This window comes from Schistocerca serialis, chromosome 8, assembly GCF_023864345.2.
Source record: "Schistocerca serialis cubense isolate TAMUIC-IGC-003099 chromosome 8, iqSchSeri2.2, whole genome shotgun sequence".
NCBI classification, from domain to species: Eukaryota; Metazoa; Arthropoda; class Insecta; order Orthoptera; family Acrididae; genus Schistocerca; species Schistocerca serialis.
Window position 1 is genome coordinate 303447820 of NC_064645.1, and position 20347 is coordinate 303468166.

At 40.2% G+C, this 20347-nt stretch overlaps 1 protein-coding gene across 1 annotated transcript in view; it reads right to left on the minus strand.

Annotated features, from left to right (window-relative positions):
• LOC126416558 (probable cytochrome P450 6a13) overlaps positions 1-20347 on the minus strand; it is an 83541-nt gene that overhangs the window by 49550 nt on the left and 13644 nt on the right. The window contains exons 5-6 of the mRNA XM_050084303.1: positions 19409-19616; positions 6985-7127 (exon numbers count right to left, since the gene is read on the minus strand). Coding sequence (XP_049940260.1) covers positions 6985-7127; positions 19409-19616 — 351 coding nt within the window. The remainder of the gene's footprint in view (positions 1-6984; positions 7128-19408; positions 19617-20347) is intronic.

The window sequence follows — 20347 nt, forward strand, 5'->3', positions numbered from 1 at the left end:
GCAGAAGCGCTGGAAAAAGTGTGTGCAATTAGAAGGGGACTACTTTGAAGAAGACAACACTAAACTTGACTAAACGGTAAGCAACATTTTTTTCACATCACTCTCATTACTTTACTGCGGCACCTCGTAAATCCCATTAGACATCAGCACATTCATCAGATATGCCAATTCACTCGCTATATAGTAAAATTAGACCAGACATCAATATACGTTATAGTTATACTGACAGAAAAACCTATTTTGTGGGATTCTGAACGAGATACAGTAAATTAAGATTTGGATTTTGCCATATAGTAATCCATTTGATGTGCTCAGAACCTTAAACCACATCATCGTCGATTGTGAGACTGTAGCATTTATTCATGCTTCTGACATCTGTTGATCTTACGGTGAGTGATGCTTATCTGTAGTGTAGGCCCACATTATACATATGTATGAACATTAGCGAAAAACTCTCATTGGTTTGTCTGATGTTCACTTAAATGTGGGGTCGAAGACAGTGTGCTTTTGATCCTTGTGGCTTTCAGCACCTCATTCGTAATCAGGTGCCAATGTTGGTAGACAGTACGGTCCTACTTGAAATTAATTATTTCCGCATACGTCAATTTGGGTTTGGAGTTGGTTGTTTACTGTGGAGGAATCGGCTTTCCCATGCAGTATTAACATGAACTCTGTTGGATCTGTTTTAAGTGCTAACAGAAAAGGAAATTACCAGGAATAATTAGCCGCAAAGGAACTAGGCCTCCCAATCTCGAATATTTTTCCAAAAAAAATAAAAAAGTACAAAAACTCCCACTCACACAAAAATGCGAGGAGGAGAGTAATGAAAGCTTAAATGTTATTTCGCTCTTGCCATCAATTAAGCACAAGATAACAAAATTCTACAAAAACATGTTTTTTTTCTTTTTTCAGACAAGTTATGCATATTATTATTACTGTTATCATTATTATTATTGCTACTAACAGCGGCTGAAGTCGTAGAAATAGAGGATCTAGAATCAGTCAGAGGTTAAGAGAGCTTTAGAAGATTTATGATCGAATAAAGTTAAAAGCATAAATAACATTCCTCCATAATTTTTAAAATCTTTGGTGAAAGTATCTACCAAACAATTATTTATGTCTGTTTATACAATTTGTAAGTCTGGAGATGCACCATCAGACTTCTGAAAAATATCAACCACTCTATCCTAGAGGTAGCAGGAGCAGCTAAGTACAAGAACATCACACAATCTGCTTAACAGCTCATGCATCAAAGTTGCTGAGAAGAATAAGATGTGTACAGGGGGATATGTTACATGGTGATCTTTTGGCTTTTGGCTTTATGAAAGGTAAAGGCAGCAGAGAAGCAGTTCTGATGTTGAACTTAATAAGTAGGATGAAGACATGTTCATAGGATTTGTCAACCTAGAAAAAGTGCTAGACAATGTAAAATCATGCAAAATGTACGTAATACTCTGAAAAAATTGTGTAAGTTATATAGAAAGGCTAGTAATACACAATCTGTATAATAACCAAGAACTAACAACAAGAATGCAAGATCGAGAATAAAGTGCTTGTATTAAAAAGGGTGTAAGACATAAATCCGGCATTTATTAACTGCCATCCAATCTCTTCACTGAGGAAGCAAAGAAGAATATAAAAGAAAGTTTCGTGACTGGTACTGAAATACAGAGTGAAAGGATATCAATGACAAAATTCACTGATGACATTTCTATCCCCAGCGAAAATGAGGAAGAATGATATGACATAGTGAATGAAATGAACAGTCTTATGAGCACAGAATACAGAGAACAAACTGAAGAAAGCTGAAGTTCATGAAGAACAGCAGAAATAAGATTAGTGAAAAAATTTACCATAAAAATTGTGGACAATAAAGTAGATGCAGTAAAGGAATTATCCTACTTTGGGAGCAAAATAACACATTATAGATGAACCATGGAGGACATAAAAAGCAGATTAGCACAGGTAGAGAAGTCATTTCTGGCCAAAACAAGCCCACTAGTATCAGACATTAGCTTAATTTGAGGAAGAAATTTCTGAGAGTTTACGTATGGAGTACAGCATTGCATGTAAGTGAATTAAGGACTGCAGGAAAACCAAGAAAGAATAGAATTGAAGCATTTAAGATTTGGTGTTACAGAATGATGTTGAAAATTAGGTGGACTGATAACATTTGGAATGAGGATTTTGTCCATAGAATTGGTGAAGAAGGATACATGTGAAAAACACTGACAAGTAGAAGGGACTGGATGATAGGTTATGTGTTAAGACACAAGGGGAAACCTTCCATGGTACTTGAGAGAGTTAGAGGGTAAAAACTGTAGGAGAAGACAGAAATAGGAGTACATCCAATAAATGATTGTTGACACTGTGTGCAAGTATTACTCTGAGGTGAAGAGATTGGCACAGGAGAGGAATTTGCAGCAGGCTGCATCAAACCACTCAGAAGACTGATGACAAAAAAAAGATGTGATCTTGAATTTAGATGTCCACAAGAACAATATTATTTGCTGAAGGCACAACTATTATAAAAAAGTTTGAAAAGATAGTTTCTTCAAAAAAAACTGCCACAGAAACGAGCTTAGTGGCTGTTCTCAGCAAACCATCTGTTTAGAAACAACAATAAAACAGAACAGTAGCCCTAAATTTTCACAATGCACATATTATAAATACCCATTATCCAAGTAGTACATAGAGTGCAATATACTTGGCTCAACAGTTCTGCAGTAAAAAGAATTTGGACAAGCATGTGACACACCTTAACTAAAAGTTGAGCAAAGGTTGTTATGTTCCAAAGATCCTGAAAATCTGCATAAATGAACAGGCAGCTCTGAGTAAATATTATACATTTTCATTCACATCCAAAATATGGAATCATATTCTGAAGTATCTCTCCTGCATAACTGGGTACTTTCAGAATACAAAATTTCAGAATACGAGAGTGCTGAAAGGACCACTAGACACCCATTCAGACTATTCTCTAAAAAATTAAATATTCCACCATTGTCTGGCTTGTACATCTTCAAAAGATTATTGTCCATCAAGGAATATGAAATTAGTAAGTAAGCGTGAAAAAAATTCCGACTTTCACAATAACTGTACAAAACAGCCAGATAATATACATGTGAGGCCTACAAGCTCTAACAGATGTCAAAAAAGGACACATAATTTGGGATAAAACTGTACAACAAGCTTCCATGTACTATAAAATCCATCAATTATGAAAAATGATAAGCATATTTCTGCAGCATCATTCCATCTACTCAATATAATGATATTTTGGTAACATATATAAATATTAATTCACAAATCATAAATTAAATGTGCAATTAATGCAAGCTTTGTGACTGCATGTATGAATCTGTTAAACCAAACCCTGGAATATTTTGGATGTGATAACACCAGTATGAAAAGATTGAGATGCCACTCATCATATGGTGGAGGCACTGAGTGGCAGACAAGTTCATTTAATGAGCACTTCTAGATGTCATTTAACTGTCAGACTAAGTCCCTGATCAAACATAGACAAAACAGACACATATTCACACATGCATGATTCACACACACATGGCCACTGATGTCTCCAGGCATGGACTGTGAGATGGAGTAGGCAGGGGGTGGGATAACAAGGTAGGGGCAGGGGAAGATGCTGGTGTTGCCTGTGGAAGCATGCAGGGACATGGCAAGGACTAGATAGTGGACTGCTAGGTGCAGCATTGGTACGCTGTGCCAGAGTAAGGAAGGAGAAGAGGAGAGAAGTAAATAAGGGGAAAGGACCACACAGGTATTCTGTAGGGATATAAGTTGTGTGTATGGCATGAATGGAATCCAAGAAGTTGGAGGACAGGGCCTAATGAAGCCTGAGGCTGGGGAGGGTTTACAGGAACAAAGGAAATGCTGTGAGGGTAATTCTCACCTGTGTAATTCATAAAAGTTAGTGTTGGTGGAATGATTCAGATGGCACAGGCTGTGAAGCAGTTCTTGAAGTCAAGCACATGTTGGGCACCATGCTCAACAATGACATGATACAGCTGTCACCCAGACACAGTTTGGTGGAGGTCAATGATGCATACAGACAGCTTGTTAGTGGTCATACTCATGCAGAATGTTGCATAGTGATTGCAGCCAAGTTGGTAGGTCACGTGGCTGCTTTCACAGGTGGCCCTGCCCTTGATGAAGTAGAAAATGCTTGTGTCAGGGCTGTAGTAGTTGGTACTGGGAGGATGTATGGGACAGACTTACATCTAGATCTATTTCAGCAGTATTAGCCATGGTACAAGGGGTTGGGAGCAGGAGGGGAACAGGGATGGACAAGGATATTGCACATGTTAGATGTGCTGTGGAGAGGATATTTCTCATTTCATTCCATGACAACAAGTAGTCTAAATGCTTGTGAAGAATGTAATTCAATTGGTCCAGTCCTGGATGGTACTTGGTGATAAAGGCAGCACTTCTTTGAGGCTGCTCAGTTGATGTGTGATAGTTGATAGGTGACTGGAAAGACAAGATGCATGCAGGAGATATGTTGCTAGACAAGGTGAGGAGATTGAGGAACGCCCAGTGAGACTGGGCATATTTGGAGAAGTAGTGATTGTCACTACAGATGCAACAACATTGTGTGCCTAGGCTGTACTGAAGGGATTCTTGGTGTGGAATGGGTGATAGCTGTCAAAGTATAGGCATTGTTGGTGATAGATAGGCTTGATGTAGATGGAGGTACTGATTTAGTCATCCGTGAGGTAGGGTCAACATCAAAGAAGGTGGCTTGTTGATCTGAGGACAATCAGGTGATACAAATGGGGAGAAGGAGTTGAGGTTCTGGATGTGGATAGGATGTTCTCACCTTCGATCCACATGCTGAAGATGTCATTAATGAATTTGGAAGAGTTTGGGATTCTGGGTGGCTAGGAAAGATTCATCTAGATGGCTCATAAATAGGTTGTCACAGGATGGTGTGATGTGGATGCCCAGCTGTACCACAGAGTTTTTGTAGGTGAAGTCTTCAAATGAGAAATAATATTTTGGGTAAGGATATAGTTGGTCATGGTGACCAAAGGGAGGTTATATGCTTAGAGTCAGACAAGTACTGGGAACTGTAATGTTCAGTAGCAACAGTGCCATGGTCACTAGGGATGTTGGTGTAGAGGCCAATGGCATTGATAGTGGCTAGGAACTGTGAAGAGTTGGTAGAGGACCTATACAGGTCATTGTCCTCTAACTGACTCCATCCTCTTCCCTGCTTCTACTCCAGCCTGCACACACCTTCTACCTGGCGGTACACCTGCATAGTCCTTTCCGCTTCTCTACTTCTGTACTCTCCTCTGTGCCCCCTCCCCCTTTCAGTACAACCTCTCAATCCTGTTAGCCTCCTGTCATGTTCCCACCACATCCCTGCATGCTCCCACAGGTAGCACTAGCCTCTTCCCCCACCCCTACCCTGCTACCTCTCACCTTTCCCACCCCATGTCTCTTCTGTACTCCCACTACCTGCCCCGGCTGAGAATGCCACTCACCTCAAAGGCAGTCACAGTCAGGCCTTAATGCCCTGATATGACAGTGGCCATATGTTTCTGAGTTATGTATGTGTGAACATTTGTGTGTTTTGTCTATATCTGACAAAGGATATGATCTACTTTAATTAGATAGACAAAAAATCTACTCACGAAGTGGCAGCAGAACACAAACACAAAAGAAGGTTGTAATTAGGCAAGCTTTCAGAGCCAGTGGCTCCTTCTTCAGGCAGAAGGGTTTGTAAGGGAAGGAAGAGGGGTGAAGGAAAAGAACTGGAGAGATCTAGGAAAAGGAGCAGATTTTGGGAAAGTCACCCAGAAATGTGGGTCAGGACAGACTTACCACATGGGATGAGAAGGAAAGACTGATTAGGATATAGTGTCACAGCTAAACAATGTCTAACAGTTTTTATTCACTGTGCCTCTCTGTCAGTCATTGTCTCCTCCATGTGATAAGAAGCAAACTATCCTTTTAATATTTTTGTTGAATCTCTTAAATGATATTCTGTAAAACAGAGTGTGCAAACAAAAGTAAGTACAATAAAATTTTAGGTTTTAGGTAACCAGTATCACAGAACACATTCTACAGCATATGATGCATTGTACAGATAATAAATAAAACAAATAGCTATATAAGAAAATTTGTTATATTTGTATTGACTGTGGCACTACAAATGTCTTTGATCATGTGAAGCGTTAGCTCACCTTAGGAATTTAAAATGTTGTGAGATTAACACAGCTCTCTTACTTGTATGGAGTCTTACCATTATAACAGAGAGCAGGGCGAAAGTGAAAATTCATTCTAGGAAATAATTTTGATTTAACATTCTGTTCCCGTCTAATATTATTTTAGGATAATCAGGTACCAGTGAATAAGCAAGCAGTTCTTTTATAAACATTCTGCTGCGATTAAAAATGCTGGTTACAGCTTACTGCTTTAGTATTAGCTACTTATATAAAATTAGTTGCCAATATGATCGAATAACTTCTGGAATGACAATTATAGCTCCAAAAACTGTTATTAAACCATAGGAGAGCTAAGTAATGAGCAATATCTCAGGTACATAACTTAGTGAACCTGGTCAGTTTCTGCATTCACTGAAATTAATGCATTCTCTTTAGCATTGAATGTTCATCTCTGTCTTCTTTTTCTAGACTGATTGATTCTTTGTGTGAATTGATGGCATGAACACCACCAGCAAGTATACTTTCTGACATGTGAGTGTAAGTATTTCTAGGATCCATTCTGATGTCATACACAGCATTAGGAATATACAGGTAGCAAATCAATAAAACAGTCTAATAGCTGACTTTTTTACAGAAAAAAAAAACTATTCAGTGGTTCTGAAAATGCTAGAATTAGAAACAATTCTAAATTGGATCATTCATTTTCATAGAAGTATAGAAGCACACAAGAACATCAGCATTCATTAAGAAAAAAATTCTAAAAGAGGACAATGAAACACTAACAGACCTGTGCTCTCGTCTGAGTCTGTTTTATGTATCTGCATCATCGTTTGCATGAAATCCATCCTCTTGAAATTGTTCTCATCGCGATAGGAAACAACATGTTTCACTGCTCTATAAAAGAAGTCTGACACTTCAGCATCAACTATCCTGTGGGCAAAATCATTGATAAAATTGCAGTAGTCGAGGTTCAATTATAAATATGTCAGAACATTAAGGAAATCGTTTCTGCACTGAATTTATTATTGTTATTATGTACATCTGTGAATGTTGCACATAAATCACCATAGATGTAGGTAAATTTAATAAATAATTCAAACAATGGAAAATCCAGGTTGGCATGTCAACAATAAAAAGGAAAGGATAGATTGCTACTCACTGTAAAGATGACACATTGAGTTGCAGACAGGCACAATAAAAGGACCATTACACATTTAGCTTTTTACCAAAGCCTTCATCAGTAAAGAAAACACAGACACCTGCATTCACACAAGCAAGCATGCCTCACACACACATGACCACCATCTTTGGCAGCTCAAACTGGAGCTGCTGGAGATGGCAGCCACAGATGCATGAAGTGTCCTTGCTTGTGTGAATGAATTGTCTGTGTGTTTCCTTAACTGAAGGTTTTGGTCAAAAATTAAATGTGTAACACTCCTTTCATTGAGCCTGTCTGCAATTCAATGTGTCATCTTTACAGTGAGTAGCAATCTATCCTTTTCTCTTATTGTGAAAAGAAAAGCTGCCACTCACCATGTAACGGAGATGCTGAGTCACAGATGGGCACAACAAGAAGACTGTTACAAATATAGTTTTCAGCAAATAAGACCTTAGTCAAAATTAGATGACAGAAGCGCACATACACACTCATGCAAACGTAACTCACACACACATAAGTGCAGTCTCAGGCAACTGAGGTCACACTCAGTTGCCTGAGACTGCAGTCATGTGTGTGTGAATAGCATTTGCATGAGTGTGTATGTGTGTGTTTATCATCTAATTTTGATGGAGGCCTTACTGGCTGATAGCTACATTTGTGATAGTCTTTTTGTTGTGCCTATCTGTGACTCAGCATCTCTGCTATATGGTGATTGGCAACTTTCATTTTCACAATATTGTTACATTCCATCCTGGTATCTCCCTTGTTTGATGTTCTTCCCCTTTTATTGTTAATAAATAATTCAATGTGTTTCAACATCTGGAAACAGTCTCTGTAAACATGGAAAAGTGTTTAATGTTTTGTTATTTTGTTACTGCACATTTATCACAGATACAGTGTGTTTTTCATTTTGAAATGAAAAATGGCTACAGTAAGTGGCCTCATTAGCAGGAATATCATAAAAAATTAAACACCGAGGTTTCACCTTAATTTTAAATATGACCAACAGTGGCTCAAGGGCTGCCACTGCTGTTACTGTATCATGTACAGGGGAGAAATCATAAACTATGGTGTGCCTGCACTGTGCATGGCGTTGTTGCATTCATGCTCAGCACTCTGATTGTAAAACAAATAACAAAGTTAGCCATCATTGGCTGGAATGTGGTAAAGGAATTGGACAAATGGTTATGTGAGCTTCTCCAGCATTCCAAGATTACTGTAGGAAATAGTGCTCTTCAAACATCCTACAATAAGTTTATTCAGTGGGATAAATTTGGAGGAGTATGCAGGTCAGATAATGCCTATTCCATTAAATGTGGAAAAGTCCAAGCTATTCAACAAGAAAGTAAAATTACTGGGTTACAGTGAGGGTGGGCTTCATCTTACATGAACTACAGTGAATCTGATGGAGTGTAAAATGCTTGTAGTGTGTAATTGACTGTCCCATATGTGTACCAGGCAGTATTTATTATTACTGACACAAAATAATTCCAGGGATATCTTCGCTGGATATGGCATGCCAGATTGTCAGACTGAGGAATTTCAACTGTGAACCACATGCTGCCAACATCAAATCCATCATTACCAGTCATGGTATTTTCCTTGTTGCACAGCACAAATGGATATGGTGTTCTGCAAATGTGTATATAATGAACTCTTTTAATTGAGTCTGACTTTCCACTTTTTAAATAGACATTCTTGGATCATACTGAACTGCCGCACCAACAGCTGACAGTTTCCACTTGTTGATATTTTTGGCTTATCTGGCTTTGTCTAAATCTTTACATCATTCCAGTGCTTCCTGTTTGTTGCTCAGTCACTCACTACTGCACTTCATCTCTGAAATTTTGTCAGTCACTTGAATCGAATTTATTACTCAATGGGGTGCCTTAATCATGCTATTTTAAACACTACACAGGGATGTTGTTGCTTCATCATTGCACTTTAGTAGCTGGTAAATATTTCTATGAAACCAATCTTTCCATTTCCAGAAACTGCCCTTAGAAGTATCTGTTAATCTTTTCAACATAATTGTGGTTGGTAGAATTTATCTCTTTTAATATATCAATAAACTGAAAGGTTCAGCATAGGAAAGTGCTTACCCTCAATTAATTTATGATGAATCTGATCACCTCATGTGTAGTATACTTGAATGTACCACATTCTGGTAAGAAGTAATTCAAGATATACTGATAGATAGAAATGTCTTCCGCATAAAACTGTTTTGTCTTATTGCATTTACATTCTTTTCTTTGTAGCTATTCCAACACATAATATGCAACAACTCAAAATCTGCTCCTGGGATTAGTATTTTCCTCCAACAACCCATTCAGTTATCAGTTTCCTTGCAGATTGATATGTAAATTAAATTTTTTGTACTTATGTGGTAATTTATTGTGTATATTAATAGATATATAAAATGCATAAATATATGTATAGACAAACAAGAAATGGAACATCTACTTATCAGTCACTGAAGGAGGAACAACTGGTGTAGAGCTGAATAAATAAAAATATAAAAAACTTCTTTCAGCTGTATGATAAATATGTATGTCTCTCAGCCATGCAATTGCTGTTCTTACTTTGGCTCCACTTCTAATATTGTTAGTATTCTTTTTCCACTTGCATATTGAATAGACATTTGACTCTAGCAGTGTAAGCAACGAAAATTTCAATTCAGTAATGTATCACACGAAAATATCTATCCCCAGGTGTATATATACACACACCTGGGTGTGTGTATATATTCCCAGGTGTGTGTATATATACACCTGGGGATAGATATTTTCGTGTGATACATTACTGAATTGAAATTTTCGTTGCTTACACTGCTAGAGTGTAAAGATGATGTGACTTACCATACGAAAGCGCTGGCAGGTCGATAGAAACACAAACAGACACATACATACACACAAAATTCAAGCTTTCGCAACAAACTGTTGCCTCATCAGGAAAGAGGGAAGGAGAGGGAAAGACGAAAGGAAGTGGGTTTTAAGGGAGAGGGTAAGGAGTCATTCCAATCCCAGGAGCGGAAAGACTTACCTTAGGGGGAAAAAAGGACGGGTATACACTCGCACACACACACATATCCATCCACACATATACAGACACAAGCAGACATATATATCCTTTCGTCTTTCCCTCTCGTTCCATCTTTCCTGACGAAGCAACCGTTGGTTGCGTAAGCTTGAATTTTGAGTGTATATTTGTGTTTGTTTGTGTGTCTATCGACATGCCAGCGCTTTCGTTTGGTAAGGCACATCAGCTTTGTTTTTAGATATATTTTTCCCATGTGGAATGTTTCCCTCTGTTATATTCATATTATTAATTTGAACCCAACAATTACGTTTGTTATTGTCACTGTTGCATTTCGAAATCTTTTCTGTCATCTTACTTTCTCTTTCTGTTTTTGCAAGTAGTTTCACTTTGTATTCACCTTCTCCTTTTTACCGTAATCTACCATACAATTTTATCCCGCCTATATATACTCAATAACACGTAACCCACTTCCAAACCATAACCAAAAAAATTTTTTCCGCTTTCAAAACTATCGCTGCTATAAAATCCACCGTTTCCAATTCACAAACAGTTCCTTTCACCTATTAAACAACCATTTCGGCTAGTTCTAATAACTTTCGCTTTATTTCCATTTCCGATTTTCCCACATCACTGATCATTTTTAGCCGCTTCCCACAGGTTTTAACGTCATTATTTCTTCGTCAGACAATTGTTAGCCTCATTTTCATAATCTGCCACCATAAAACCACTCCTTTTAATACATTTACACGCAGTTTTTTCGAAATTTTCCCAAATTTCTCCACCCTTTAACGTGTTCAGACGGCAACACAACCACCTAACCTTTGTGCACATCGTTGTTTACCAACCCAAGTTCACCACAGGATCAAATAGCTCATCTTTAACCAACACTTTTATGACTTTTTTCACACCTGATCTCCAGTTGCTTTCTAGTTCACCTTTATCTCTCCCCATATATTTTTATTTTCATTTTCATTTCAGCCTCATGTTACACTTTCCACCTTATAATACCATGTCACCCTCACAACATCCCCACAACGACCCCATTAAGTTTTATTTACATTTCCTCTCCAAACATGCCTTCACCCTAGCCAGATTACACTTTCATGTTTTATTTACTCAGGCTTGTTTGACAATTGGCGTTACCCCCAAAGGACTCACACTTAAAGTTCCCATCTTTGGCTGTAACCCTTCTTTCCATCAGTCCCTATACCAATTCCAAACTGAACAATCCTTCACCTACACATCAACTCAGCCAATGAACACACCCGTCAACTCCTATCCTTAATAAAAGTCCTGAATCTTTCCTCTCCCACTTCCACACTGGCTGTTCAGAGCATCCTCCTACAGGCCAACCGCAAATTAGAACAGCATGCCACCCTCCACCTCAAAAAACTATCCAATCTCCTGGTTTCCCACTTCTGGAAAGGCAACTCACTCACCCTTCACAACCTTTACAGCAAACCTCAACCTCCTCTCATTGCACACAGACCCAGTCTCTCCCATCTACTCAATCTCCCACTTCCAGCTCCATTCCCCCCAAAACCTCAAAATTCTAATCAATACAGTCTGGAACCACAACACCCTAATTCAGTAGTTAACCTTTCCTCCAAACCTCTCTCCCAATCCAAAACCTCTGTCCTATCTAAAGGCCTCACCTTCAGCCCTACTCCCAGATTCAACCAAACAGCCCTCGTCAAAGATTTACTGTCCTACACTCGTACTCTCTGCTGGAAATATCACTTTGCCATGAAAAAAAATGATCCTAATCCTACTCCTAATGATCCAACTCCCCAAGACACTATCCAAATTGAACCCTGCCTGGAACAGTTCCATCCTCCGTCACAGCGGGACCCACATCCTCTTCCTCAAAATCACCCTCTCCAAACCACCCAGGAATTTCTCACTTCCAGCCTTGCCTCTCAATCCTTCTTAAAAAACCTTAATCCTATTCCCAACATCACCACTGCTGAAGCCCAAGCTATCCGTTATCTGAAGGCTGACCAATCCATCATCATTCTTCCAGCGGACAAGGGTTCCACGACCGTGGTACTTGATCGTCGGGACTATGTGGCTGAGGGACTGCGTCAGCTTTCAGACAACACTACATACAAAGTTTGCCAAGGTAATCCCATTCCTGATGACCAGGCGGAGCTTCAAGGAATCCTCAGAACTTTAGGCCCCCTACAAAACCTTTCACCTGACTCCTTCAACTTCCTGACCCCACCGACACCCTGCACCCCTACCTTCTACCTTCTTCCTAAAATTCACAAACCCAATCATCCCGGCCGCCCCATTGTAGCTGGTTACCAAGCCCCCACCGAACGTATCTCTGCCTACGTAGATCAACACCTTCAACCCATTACGTGCAGTCTCCCATCCTTCATCAAAGACACCAACCACTTTCTCGAATGCCTGGAATCCTTACCCAATCTGTTACCCCCGGAAACCATCCTTGTAACAAAAATGGTTCAAATGGCTCTGAGCACTATGGGACTTAACTACTGAGGTCATCAGTCCCCTAGAACTTAGAACTAGTTAAACCTAACTAACCTAAGGACATCACACACATCCATGCCCGAGGCAGGATTCGAACCTGCGACCGTAGCGGTCATGCGGTTCCAAACTGACGCGCTTAGAACCGCACGGCCACACCGGCCGGCATCCTTGTAACCATTGATGCCACTTCCTTATACACAAATATTCCGCACGTCCATGTCCTCGCAGCGATGGAGCACTTCCTTTCACGCTGATCACCTACCACCCTACCTAAAACCTCTTTCCTCATTACCTTAGCCAGCTTCATCCTGACTCACAACTTCTTCACTTTCAAAGGCCAGACATACCAACAATTAAAGGGAACAGCCATGGGTACCAGGATGGCCCCCTCTTACGCCAACCTATTTATGGGTCACTTAGAGGAAGCCTTCTTGGTTACCCAGGCCTGCCAACCCAAAGTTTGGTACAGATTTATGGATGACATCTTCATGATCTGGACTCACAGTCAAGACGAACTCCAGAATTTCCTCTCCAACCTCAACTCCTTTGATTCCATCAGATTCACCTGGTCCTACTCCAAATCCCATGCCACTTTCCTTGACGTTGACCTCCATCTGTCCAATGGCCAGCTTCACATGTCCGTCCACATCAAACCCACCAACAAGCAACAGTACCTCCATTATGACAGCTGCCACCCATTCCACATCAAACGGTCCCTTCCCTACAGCCTAGGTCTTCATGGCAAATGAATCTGCTCCAGTCTGGAATCCCTGAACCATTACACCAAAAACCTTAAAACAGCTTTCACATCCCGCAACTACCCTCCTGACCTGATACAGAAGAAAATTACCAGAGCCACTTCCTCATCCCCTCAAACCCAGAACCTCCCACAGAAGAACCCCAAAAGTGCCCCATTTGTGACAGGATACTTTCCGGGACTGGATCAGACTCTGAATGTGGTTCTCCAGCAGGGATACGACTTCCTTAAATCCTGCCCTGAAATGAGATCCATCCTTCATGAAATCCTCCTCACTCCACCAAGAGTGCCTTTCCACCATCCACCTAACCTTCGTAACCGCTTGGTTCATCCCTATGAAATCGCCAAACCACCTTCCCTACCCTCTGGCTCCTACCCTTGTAACCGCCCCCGGTGTAAAACCTGTCTCATGCACCCTCCCACCACCACCTACTCCAGTCCTGTAACCCAGAAGGTGTACACGATCAAAGGCAGAGCCACATGTGAAAGCACCCACGTGGTTTACCGACTGACCTGCCTACACTGTGAAGCTTTCTATGTGGGTATGACCAGCAAAAAACTATACATTCGCATGAATGGACACAGGCAGACATTGTTTGTTGGTAATGAGGGTCACCCTGTGGCTAAACATGCCTTGGTGCACAGCCAGCACATCTTGGCACAGTGTTACACCGTCTGGGTTATCTGGATATTTCCCACTAACACCAACCTGTCAGAACTCCGGAGATGGGAACTTGCCCTTCAGTATATCCTCTCTTCTCGTTACCCACCAGGCCTCAACCTCCGCTAATTTCAAGTTGCCGCCACTCATATCTCACCTGTCATTCAACAACATCTTTGCCTCTGTACTTCCGCCTCGACTGACATCTCTGCCCAAACTCTTTGCCTTTACAAATGTCTGCTTGTGGCTGTGTATGTGCGGATGGATATGTGTGTGTGTGTGTGTGCGAGTGTATACCTGTCCTTTTTTTCCCCTAAGGTAAGTCTTTCCACTCCCGGGATTGGAATGACTCCTTACCCTCTCCCTTAAAACCCACATCCTTTCGTCTTTCCCTCTCCTTCCCTCTTTCCTGACGAAGCAACTGTTGGTTGTGAAAGCTTGAATTTTGTGTGTATGTTTGTGTTTGTTTGTGTGTCTATCGACATGCCAGCGCTTTCGTTTGATAAGTCACATCATCTTTGTTTTTAGATATATTTTTCCCACGTGTGATATTTGCTGACTGTAATAACCTTCATGAGATATTCAGCATACATGGACATAGAGAGCTCATGATTGCTGACACAGCAATGGGTGTGAAGACAGACGAGGAAGAATCTTTTAGTATGGGACAGACAGCAGCTATCACAACTGTAGAATTGTTTGTGTTTAAAAGTTCTAATCTGGGGATCCATCTAGAGCTGCTGTACAAGCGGATGTCAGTGCAAACAGGGAGTGCTGTGTATGAAACCAACTGAAAAGTGTTTATGAAAAGTAATAATATTTTGTAAAGATAAGAAGGCATTTGTCAACTATGGATCTAAGTCATAAAAATTTTATGAATTACTCTGAAACAGATGATGAGAAAATGGCTACTTTTGATCACTATGACCCCTGAAAGATGTGGAGTGTGTTGGTGGGGAAGAAAGGGAGGCAGGGTTCAGGCTGGAGCTTTAGTTAGTTTGTATATTGGAGATGCAATTTTATTTTTTTTAAGCATCTGCTACTCATCCTAAGTGAAGGATGAATGAATCCAGCTGCAACCCCAAACTGTATCAACACTCACAGGCTCTGTAAGCTGATAGTAATTTTAATACAGCTCTCAGCTTGTGAATATTGTGTATGGAGGAGCACATGAAGTAACAAATTATACATGATATGGTCTATGGATGTGATGTGAGATTCTTTACACAGGTCTGTAATCAAATTGGCACTTCAAAGGAGGGTGTCATAAAAGTACTAATTGTCATATTATAAAAATGGTTACATACATACCCATCACAGAACAAAAGATGTAATAAAATACACTCATTTTCCTTCACATATAAGAAGTAAGTTAATGGATTTGTTGTTGGAAAGGCATTCTTCATTTAGCTATTTACACCTTAAATTTTCAACAAATTTTATGAATTTCATGATTATAGCACTCCACCCTGAACTTGAGACAATATGGAAGGTCAGTAAATTAATTGTTTTAACTTTTCCCCTGCAGTGGGACCACTTTCTGCCACTAACCTTACCAATCAAACTCAATTCAAAGCCAATACTGAATCCTGTCTGACTCAGTTTACTCCTCCTTATAACCACGATCCATCCTTACTCCAGAATCATCCACTGTTAATTTTGCAGAACGTCCTAACCTCAGCCATGCATCGACAACATTCCCCAAACCCCTGGACATGGAAACAAACCTCACAAACTGCAATGAACTGCAATTCACAACCTAAAAACCTATGTCTACCTTATAACACCACCTGCCAACATAGGCTCATACAATGTGGTTATGCACCGCAGGGATTACCTGTTTGAGGCACTCCACCAGCTGTCAGAAATGTCCAACTAAAAGCTTTGCTTCATTGACCCCTTTCTAAAAATCTAGTAGGATCCCCAGTCTCTTCCCAAATCTCTAAGTCCATCTCACAACCTCCCCGAGTCCCTCTTCAAATCCCTATGTCCATTACAGAACCTCTCCCTTGAGTTTATCTCCCTCCTCACACCATCACTACCCACATCTTGTCTACCTTATACATGCGTCATGAAGTGCAAAAACCCAAACAGCCAGGATGCCCTGCTGTGGTCAGTTACAGTGCCACCACAGACAGAATTTCTGCATAGTTCAGCATCCTTCAGCTAATTACTTGTAGCCAACCCCTCCTGCATTAAACACACCAACCACTTCCTCTACCAATGCTCCACAGTTCCTGTTCATTTATCACTCAGTTCCCTGCTCATCACTGTCAACGCCACCTTCCTCTACACTAACATCCCCAGCACCCGTGGACTTGCCGCTATTGAACAATACCTTTCACAATAACCCAGCAACTCCAGACCTATAACCTCTTTTCTTATCACCATGACCAACTATATTGTCACCCATAATTCCTTCTCCTTTGAAGGAGTCCCTTAAATTTTTGATACAGCAATGGGAATTTGCATGACACCATCCTATGCCTAACCATCCAGAAACCCAAACCAGTCATCTAGTTCACAATTATTAATGACATTTTCATGATCTGAACTGAGAATCAGAACATGCTGTCCCCATTCCTCCAGTTCCTCAACATCATCTCCTCCATTCCCTTCATATGGACCTCTTCAGCTCAACAAGCAATCTTTCTCAATATTGACCTACCTCAGGTATGGCTACACCAGTATCTCTGTCCACATCAAACCTATCAACCACCATTAATACCTCTACTTCAACAGCTGTCACCCTTCCCACACCAAGAAGTCCCTTCCATACAACTTAGCCACCCATGGTTGTCACGTCTGTAGTGACAAGCAATCTCTCTCCAAAAATGGTGAATTTATTCTCCACACCTTGTCCAGAAACAGATCTCTTGTGCCTTGTCCCACCAGTCACTTATCACCCCCATACAGTCACTGCACATCCACATAGGAGCACCACTCTTGTGACTCTGTGGCACTACCAACTGGAGCCACAGAATCACATTCTCCACCAGGGTTTCAACTACCTCTTGTCATTCCCTCGAATGAGAAAAATCCTACCCACTATTATCCCCACCTCTTCCACAGTGGCATTCTAGTGCCCATCCAACTTACACAATTTCCTTGTCTTTCCCTGTTCCACCTCTGCTCCCAAACCATTGAAAATTTCATAATCACGTGGACGAACACATACCAATGGGACAGCTAATCATCAATTACATGCACAAAGCTGAGCTATTATGGTGACACAGAATACCTCAACCGACACCTTTCCACATGGCTCACATTCCCACAACAAACCTAGACACAAGACCTGTTCTAGATATCCACCCACTACCACCTGCTCCATTCCTGTCACAGACCTCTCTTACCCCATCAAAGGCATGGCCACCTTTGAAAACAACCATGCAATCTACAGTTTAGCTGCAAGCAGGGTACTGCCTTCTACATGGGCACTGCAACTAACAACGTGAATGGTTGCCACCAAGCTGTGGCCAAGAGATAGCTGGACCAACCAATTGCTGAGCATGCCACACAACACAATTTGCTTGATTTTAATGACTATTTCTTCACAGCCTTTGACATCTGTATTCTTCTCACCAACTCTAGCCTTTCTGAAATGCACAAGTGAGTGCTCTTTCGGCAATATATTTCTTTGCCATATATTCCTTGGCCTCAACCTTCACAAATACCAGTCCTCCATGTGGCTATCCCATTCCCTCCTCCCATTCATGCCTTCTACCCTGCTAGCACACCTCACTACCCCTTTCACCTTCCACATTCCTGTCCTCTTCCCTCTACTCACCCCCCACCCCCACCCCACAGAGTTCAGTGCACAGTGTCCTGGTGTTGCATCCACCAGTCCACTATCTGGTCACAACCATGTTCTGTTCATTCCCAGAGGTATGACTGACACCTTCCCCCACCCCTAACCTGCACCTCTCCTCCTCTTTGCCCCATACCTTTTCTGTACTACCACTAACCTCCCCAGCAAAGATTGTTGCTCTCCTCAGACACAGCCAGATTTCAGCTTTAGTGCTTGGAGATGACAGTAGTCATTTGTGTGCAAGTTGAGCTTGTTGGAATGTCTGTGAGTTTTGTTGTCTAGATTGGCTATTTGAATAATATTTGCAGTCTATTTCACTCTACTTGCTTGGCGACTCAGTGGCTCCTCTATGTGATGAGCAACATCTATCCTTTCATTTTGTTGCTAAAATCTTAAAAAAAAAGCTTATACATGAAGTTTAATTGTCAACTGTACAACATATTGTTTACATTGGTAAGGGTAGGTTTAGTAGCAGTAAGATCATGGTAATGAGAATATGAGAGCGTCTATAGATATGATATTCACTGTGAGGAACAAGGAATCAGTTGGACCTTATAGAAGACAATGAAAAAAGTATACAATAGGTATCACATCACTGGTCCTGGTTTATAATGACATAGATGATTTTGATGGGAGCATAATAACCATTGACACAAAATGTTCTGAACACACTGACAGTCATTATGTACTTCTGTTCACTCCCAGAGGCATCACTGACACCTTCCCCCACCCCAAACCTGCACCTTAGGATAAGGCTTCTAAGTAAATATGTCTATTGATCATAGAAACCCTTCAATCTAATCATTACTGCAGTTCATAATCATACAGTTGTAAACTTTGTCTACAGGGGTGACTATCAAGCTGTTTCCAAGTTACAAATTTCAAAATGTAATATGGGCAAATTATTAGTGCCTCTGAAAGTTTCTTAAGCAAAATAAGGTTAGACATGTCTGGTCATTAGGAATTATTGGTCAGGTACTACAAGCTGGATAAAATTAGTTCCTGCTGTGACCCAGCCCACACTCACTGTATCTGTCCTCCCTCTCATTCTCTGCCAATCTGCCACTGGTTATCATTTCCTGACGCCAAGCCATAGTCTGTTATATGTCCCTTGCACAACCCTCTACCCTTTTGATGTTCTGTCTTCTTCAGTCTAAACAGCAATCATCTTAGGAACAACATTACTGCTGAAATAATAAATGGTGTGTGTGTGTGTGTGTGTGTGTGTGTGTGTAATTTATACGGACATGTGGTTCCAGTTCCCTCAGCAAGATCTTATTTCACTCACCTGAATCCGAGAATTTCAGCAAGCTTTGGTGCTTTAACAACTACAAAATGCCTTAGGTCTTTCCATAAATTTGGCACTACTATGTTTTGTGCCATATTCCAAAAATCAGCCTCCGGGTCTCTGAAAGCATTTCCTTTAAGACCAAAGACACTTGATGCAATGATATCCGTTGCAAACTGAAGTGAAAACTGCTTAATATCCACACCATCTAGAGGGAAAACCAATTACAATGATTACAAAGCTTGAACTACCTCTTAATAAAAAATATATTAGTGGTAATTACTTTTATTCCATCATTATGCTGAATTTTCAAATAAATTTAACTGTCAATGTAGTGCTCTGTGCAACACAAATTTTAGAATAAATTTTTCATCTACACTAAGCTTTTCATGTACACTACAAGTAAATCTGGCTGATAGAATTTCTCACAAGAGATGATACAAAAGTTTAGCACAAACAAATATACATAAGAATTTCTTTCTCATGTTTTACATGTAGCACTCTGCTTAATTAACAATCTGAGGCCTGAGGGCCTGCCCTGCCTTCGCAATCATTAATTCATTCATCATTTTCTATAGATCCCTCCAAGAAGAAAAACCTTCAGGAATATGGAATGAGTCAAGATATACATTAACATGAAACAAATACATCATAGAAACTTAACCTCTATATTGTACTATCACTATACTATTTAATACTGTTCAAATTTATACCATCAAAATTTAAACAAGTAAATTAGTAATAAAACTGCTACTTTTAAAAGAAACTGCTGTCTCAGTCTTTTTGCATAGCTGCTGTTTATCTGCTATTAGTAAGTTAACATTTACTTAATTACAATGATATTTTTTAAAGAAAATATTTTTACATTTATGTACACTGAGCCCTATTTATAGTTCATTATTGCCTGTCATACAACTTTATAATGAATATTGATATTTG